This window comes from Morone saxatilis, unplaced genomic scaffold (genome assembly GCF_004916995.1).
Source record: "Morone saxatilis isolate NCDOM2014 unplaced genomic scaffold, NCSU_SB_2.0 Contig22, whole genome shotgun sequence".
In the NCBI taxonomy this organism is placed as follows: domain Eukaryota; kingdom Metazoa; phylum Chordata; class Actinopteri; family Moronidae; genus Morone; species Morone saxatilis.
Window position 1 is genome coordinate 4139649 of NW_023339785.1, and position 7440 is coordinate 4147088.

General features: G+C 41.7%; 1 protein-coding gene across 1 annotated transcript in view; it reads left to right on the plus strand.

Annotated features, from left to right (window-relative positions):
- hopx (HOP homeobox) overlaps positions 1 to 4984 on the plus strand; it is a 5812-nt gene extending 828 nt beyond the window's left edge. The window contains exon 2 of the mRNA XM_035669917.1: positions 4693 to 4984. Within this exon, the coding sequence (XP_035525810.1) occupies positions 4693 to 4770 (78 nt within the window). The 3' untranslated portion in view covers positions 4771 to 4984. The remainder of the gene's footprint in view (positions 1 to 4692) is intronic.
- The last annotated feature ends 2456 nt before the right edge of the window (positions 4985 to 7440 follow it).

The following is a 7440-nucleotide window of genomic DNA, read 5'->3' on the forward strand; positions in this document are numbered from 1 at the left end:
CCTTCCTTAAGAATTTGCCTGTTGGTGTGTTAAATTGTTTAATGCGTAATTTTGCATGCATGTTCAGATTCAGAGTGATACTAATCTAAAGCAATGCATAACAATTTGGGAAGTAACTAGCAGAGGAGGATAAAGTACTGTGTTTCACTCTGAATGTAGTATAATGTACCAAAAAGCACTTGAGTAAAGTACCTAAAAACTGTTCTGAACTACAGTATTTCAGTAAATGTACTTTGTTACTTTGCATCTCTGCAAATATTAGTATGAAATGTACAAGTCATGTCGTCAGTGTCATTATCAGCGTCACCAATAACCATATAGTGCTACAGGAGGAAACAATATGTTTGTATTTGTCTGTTTTTCTAAGAGCAAAATGAGACTTTAAAATCTGTGATCCACTGAGTGACTGGAGCAGGTTTGTGGACAGTGTCAGTGCTCAGGGTGACTGGTCAATATTTCTGTCAAAGCGTCACCGTCTGATGAAATGATCCTCATCTGAGTGTAAACAGTGACCACAAAGGCAGCAGCGCCCCACTGATCGCCACTGGAGCAGATCCAGGTTGTTTTTCCTGATGAAGTCACGTTAGAGTCGAGTTTCCCGCTGCTTTTTTTCCAGCTCTGGGAACAACCGCTGTTCAGTCTCACACGGACTCATCAGCACAGGGTGACTTCAGGAGGTGACTTGAAGGAAAGATCAATCAAACTGTGAGGGTGGCACAAGTTTGAGCTTCTGTAGCTGGTGATGTGGTCGCTGTCGCTGCTCGTGTTCATGCTGCTTTCATATTTGGTCGGATGTGGGAAACACTTTTTCTTTCTGAGTTGGTTTTGATGTACGAGGAGGTTAACAGCTGTGTGTGCAGCATAAATTTTAATATACAGCTTCTCAAACGTGAGCATTTATTGCATTTCAGTTTGTAAACTAAATATATCTCTGAGTTTTGGCAAGTTGGCAGTTTGGTTTTGTTTGACAAAAACAATCTGTTTGTTGTCATTAAATGTCTTGTTTAGAAAACCCACAAATATTCAATGAACTATAATGTTAAGACAAAGAAAAGCAGCACTTTTTCCCAATTTAAGCTTAAAAAAGATTTTCTGTCCATCGATTAAGAGACTGATCATTGCAGAGCTCATTAACACACACATCATTAGTCAAATCAGAAACCGCTAACGCACAACACCCACTCCAACAGGAAAGAGCCACCAGACTGCAACGGTTAAACCTATTGTTAATGTCATGAACTTCAGCAGAAAAACTGCTAATTCTATTAAAGGTCGCTGTGTTACTTAGGTATTTAATCTCTACCACCCCCCTCTCCCACATGTACACACTCCCACCATCCCTCTATCTGAGGAATGTCTTTGGCCTACTGTAAAGTCTGTACAACTGTCACATCAGGAGCCAGATGTGAAGTTTCAGAGCACCGATAACAACCAACATGTTGAAAGTGTACTCAGGTTATGCAGGCACCTCCAGTAGCATTGCTCTGATGGACACATCATTACAAAAGCAGTCTGTTAGTCTTCATTAAATACGAGTGTTTGTAAGTGATCAATGTCTAATTTTGGAATAAAAAGTCTAAGTTGGTATTCTTCTTCAGTGTTTGGCAGGCAAACAACATGAGCATTTGCTTAGCTGTATTCACGAGGAGGTGAAACCCTACATGTAAATTCTGCCATTTGAGTTGACGTAACATCGGATTCATAGGCAAATGTCTTTGTGCTTGTGAGGCCGACAGACGGTGTGTCCTTTTCAATAATTAGCTCTTACAGTACATTTAACCAGTTAATAACTCATCGTACGGCACACACACACACACACACTGCTTGTCACTGGTTTTTCCAGTTGGACTCCACAAACCAGTACCTCTACATTTCTCACACAGAAGCAGTCTGCAGCAGATCATCACGTATAAACAGGTAATGTATTTAGTATTGGTAGAGCTGTGCTGATTTAAAGCCTCTGTTATGTCGGATGAGTGTATAACCCAGACAAACCACACACACCTAATTTGCTATTACTGCCAGGCTCCATCTTCAGTCTGTCTTTACTAGAGCAGCAGAAGGGTTTCATTATTTGGCTCCATCCACAGAGGTTTCTGCCCCACTATGCTCACATAGCCACACTACACTGCTTCCTAATTCCTCTTCCAGCGTTAGCGACTGTTTCCATTCATCGTATACAAAGGTGGGAGAATCCAGGCCAACCTGACAGGGGAAGCCTGGTCCGGGGTGAGGTAAAGGTCTGGCCCCTCATCAAAAGATCTGCCTTCATTTCCAGCTGATGTGGGGTTTTGTTCTTTTCTTTTTTCTCTGGCTTTCTTTTTCTTCCTGCCGCCCCACCACCCCTGTCGAGTGTTTTGGATTTGCTAACAAAGCTCTCATTGGAGAAGGTTTAGCTGGAGAAACACGCCCCGGCTACCACTCCCCGTTTCACAACATTTACAACGTGCTTCAGCCTCCGTGCGGCATGTTTGTGCTCCTTTCATAGACCATTTCATTTGTTTTCACTCAATGACAGAAAGGTAGAGTCAAGTTTGAAAGGCCTCGTTATGTAATCCAGTGCTAGTCAAAGGGGAAAAAATGACACAAGCACCATTGTGTGGGTCAGTGGGATTATAAATCTCACCATTATTGTTCTGAAGTGGCATTTGAGTGAAGACATTCAAAGAAAAAGGACCAGAAACAAAACAAAGTACAAAACAACTGACCTCCATTCAAAACCTTCAAGTGAGCATTTTTAAAGACTAAACCTTCAATAGACTGCAAATATTAAATCCCAAAACACAGAGTGCAGCTTGAACAGCCAATTCTTGAATTGATTTAGTCTCTGCATAAATGCAAGCCCAGATGACTCCAAATGGGAATCTCATGTGTTTTCATTACAAAATGTGGAAACCGTCCCTCCTGCCAGGCGCATGTCTCGCGCAGCCAGCCAGGGTTTTGTGTCTTAAGGCCGCCGTCCTGAATCCCTCCCATTCCCGTCGGCGTTATCGAGATGATGTCAGCATTGTTGTGAATCCCATGACAACATGAATCGCAAAACAGCAATGCGCCGGGTCACGGGTGTGTGTCGAGGCACTCGGCACAGTCATCATCTGGCCGAGTTTCAGTGTTGCAGTTATTGGTGGAGCGGTCAGAGTGCAGACAGCTTTTGCAGGGAAATGGATTCAGAGGAACAGCCTGCCAGTCATTGCCTGCATTCCCTGTTAAAACTGGATGGAAACATTCGTCTTCTGTGGTTTCCCTGATACAACTTAGCCTTAGGGTCACTGCTGTGTGTGTATGAGTCAGTGACCACATTTACATGCACCAAGAAATGTGACTGTAATGTGATTATAAGATAATGATAATAATGAAAGGAACATAGCTACAGGTAATGACTCGCTTTTAATTATAGGCTTCATATTTGGGTTTCTGGGTTTACGATTGCACTCTGGTCACAGAAATAACCAACAAAAAAGATTTGAAAGAAAACTGAAAACAACTGGTATGAAGATATTTCCATGATCCTTACACTCCAACTCAGACCATCCTAAAACCTTTTCAATTGTTAACCTGAACAAAACATTAATTCTGCATTAAGTTGATGTTTTAGATGCCAAAACATTACTCAAACAGACCCAACTAACTTTAGACGCTAATATGCTATGCTTTTAATATGATAACAAGCTAAGCTAAGCTAGGCTAAGCAACATTTTCTGTAATATAACATGCTAAATGGCAGCTAAATTCAACAGCATGTTAACATGGTCAAGTTGGGATGCTAAAATGCAAAATGTTAAAATGCTAATTTCAGTAGCTGTCTAATTGGATGCTAACATGCTAATGTTAAAATGCAAAATTTGACATGCTAAATGTCAACACATGTTCAATTCAGTAGCTGTTTACATGGATGTTATCATGCTAAGGGCTAGCGTTAGAATGCTAAACGTTACATGCTCAGTGTGAGAATATGTTAACTCCAATAGCTGTCAACATACTAACTTTAGCCATGTCATACTCATAGCGTAGTATATTATTTTCAAAATGCCTCCAGGTAACAGGCTGGAAACATGCAAGTCCACTGCTGATGCTTTGAGAAATTGAGCACATGCTAAAGCTAAATTAATTATTACTTTATCCAAGCCGATAGCAGCCTTATGAAAATACACATTTGTAGTTTTATTATGAACAGGACTACAAATCTATAGCCAGGCTAGAGGCTACAATGCTCAAATTACATCAAAACAAACTGTAATGGACACCAGTTGAAACATTTCACAGGTCTTTAAGTTGCTCATTAGAATTACTATAGTTGTTTTAGTGTCTCATGTGTCTTGCTTGAATGCAGCTCATGTAAGCAGGACTATTAGGTTGCCTGGTTCAGAATCATATAGACAGCTGAGCTCAACTCTGAGTGATGGTTAAATAATTGTTGTGTATGTAAACACAACCAGCGGCCTGAGGATGAGGAACGCATGACAATGGATTTGTAGAACCCAGTATTTGCTTCAATCATTCGTGACAATATAAGAACTCCACCTGTGTTACTTCTCAGGAATATTCATGACAGCTGGACCGGTTACCTCATCGCTCTCGTCTTTCAGGCTCTGCAGCAGTTTGTGCCAAACGCAGCTGAGTGCCTCGGACAAAAAAACTCCTGTTACCTGTTCCTAACACCTGCCTCCGTCCTTTTCTCTCTGTCTCCTCCAGAAATGGTTCAAGCTGCGGAACGCACAGTGGAGGCAGGCGGAGGGTCTTCCAGCTGAACTGGGATCGGTGTTGGACTGAAGATGGGGGGCTGGGGCTCTGTGCTGACCTTGTTTCTCCTGGACAAAGTGACCCTACCACCTCTTCCCCATACACTTCCCTCCCCATGTGTACATCTCTCTTTTTGTATCTATGAAGCTACTTTAACTTACTGTACGGAATGTGAAGGTGTTTGTATGTTGTTGCCAATATAACCGCCATGTTTACAGAAATAAACATATTGTATAAGTTAAAATGGCTTGAGTGTGCTTTTGAGGCTACTGTACGTCTGAGGTCCAAATTCCCTGAGGAAGCAGAGTTATACAATGGCGGGATGAAGTATGAAGTATGAAGAAAGGGTCAGGGTGGGGGGGGCTTCGGGGACAGTGTGCTTTTGTTTTCAGGCTTTGTTTACATGTATGTTTGTCAGCAGGGAGCGGAGCTGGACGCCGAGCTGTTCACGGGACTATAAAAGATGTAAGGAAGAGCTGGGATTACAATAGATCCCGCTGTCCAGGAACTTCCAGGGACCAATCTGGAACATATCCAGTAGTAGAGGGGGGAGGAGGGGGCTGGACATGTGAGCCGACTGAGCTGAATGGCATCATGGGCTAAAGAAATGACAGGTGATGTCATTTCATTGTCCCCTTTTTCCCTGTGACCGCTCTCTGTAGAAGGATGTGATCTCAGCAGCCAGTTAGAGCTTTACGCCTCAAAAAAAAGATATTGTGGATGTTTCAAGAAATTCCAAGAGAATGAATCTACCAGCAAGTATTGTGCATCAAAGCCTAATAGATCTGCTTCCTCTGCGCCATAGAGCTCTATTGTTGCACAAAACCTGTTAAAAACACATCAGTGAGTCACACTGTTGCACCGAGTGACATGTTCCTCCATTACCATGATCACACACACACACACACTGTAGTTTATTTTGACTCAATCTCACACACACCTTCCTGCTGCCAAATCTTCATCCGCAGCTAAAAATAGTCCCCAACAAATGCCTCCTGTTTGAATAATGCTTACTAAAAACTACAGTGCCCAGCTGTTTCAGGAGATTACTGAGCCTTTAAAAAAAAATAAAACTGTTCCTTGACCTTTCGTCAGATTCAGTGTGCTTGGAGCTGAGTGCCACAGAAAAGGAGAGGGAGGTCAGGAAGTATGATACACAGATTAATACTGTTGGTTTTGGTCTTTTCGTGGGGTAAGATGACAATATGTAAGTTTTGGGTTGATTTTAATTTTAGTCCTGTTGGTTTGTGTGTTTGTTAACAGGAGGTTTTAAAAAAGTAAAGCTTGACCATGAACAAATTCATGGCAAGGTAGGCCATGTGCTGAGGACAAAATGATTAGTGATTAGTATTTTATTAAGACTTTAAAAGCACTTCTGAAAATGTCTGCACTACAACACCTACTGAAAGAAATAAGTTATATTTAGGTTTTTTTTTTTGCCATATATCTTTATTGAAAGAGAGTTCACAGAGAATTGTATTCCACATTTTCTCTTGTTTTTCTCCCTCTAAAGTAATATCCTTCCCACCCAGAGTACTGGCGGAGAAAGCAAATAACTTATAACTTGATATTATAACCCCTCTTTATAGGATCCACACCCTGATGTAAACATCAGAGTCTGATCATTAATATACAGTAAAGGTCAGATTTTCCTCAGTCCTTCAGAAACAAAGAGTGAGGGCTTCTTTCTTGAGCTGCCAAGAAATCCATCAAACAGCAACCACAAAGGCCAGTTCCCAAACCTACAGGAGCACGGACGAGACGAGTCACGTGTTTAGTTTAAGTGAGGTTAAAATGAATTCTTTGAAATGAAGGAAAGAAAATGGTTGTGGGAAACTGGAGGTAGTTTGACCAAATTGGTCTACTGTAAAAATAAACTCATTAGGCCGATATGACCAGATAAAGATGTGAAGGACTATTAGTGCTTTAGAGGAATGAAAATGTTCTGAAAACAGACAGCACGGGCTGAAAAAGTGGAGCGAGAGAGCGAGAAGGGCTACAGGTGCTCATTTTACAGCACAGAAAAGAAATCCTGTGTGTGTGTGTGAAGAGGCTGAAGAAGGTGGGAGAGAAAGAGAGAGAGGATGAGGTTTCCTGCCAAGGAGCCTGGAGTGAGAACGCTCCGACTGTGGGAACTGTCTGCACAACGAGCTCGACAGAAACCAACACTGAGCCAACAGGTAGTCCAACTGCTCATAAAACACACTGCTGCTTTTTACAGGCTGCTGTGACAGAGTGCTTACACTGGCATCTGCTACACACACACATTCATAAAGTATGAATGACATTAGCACCGATATTTACTGACATTTTATGTTTACTCCTGCAACTACAATTTTAGTTTTAATGGTCAAAATTCTGCAAAAATCTTTTGCTTATGAGGACATTTGAATCCTCCTAAGTATAGAAATACAAAACACACACACACACACTCACAGTGGTGTCTGTTTCCTGAGCCTGAGGGTGTTTTCCTCTGTTCAGCTGAAAAACAAGCGTATTTGTTTATAGTGGGCACACACACACACACACACACACACACACATAAACACAGTTGCTCAAGCTGAAAACACATTATATCCCAGACCCTGCCCCTCTTCCACCCGCTCATAAATCACCATTTAAAGGACCAGTACGTAATATTTAGCGTCATCTAGCAGTAAAGTTGCAGATTGCAAATAACTGAACACCGCTCGCGTCTGT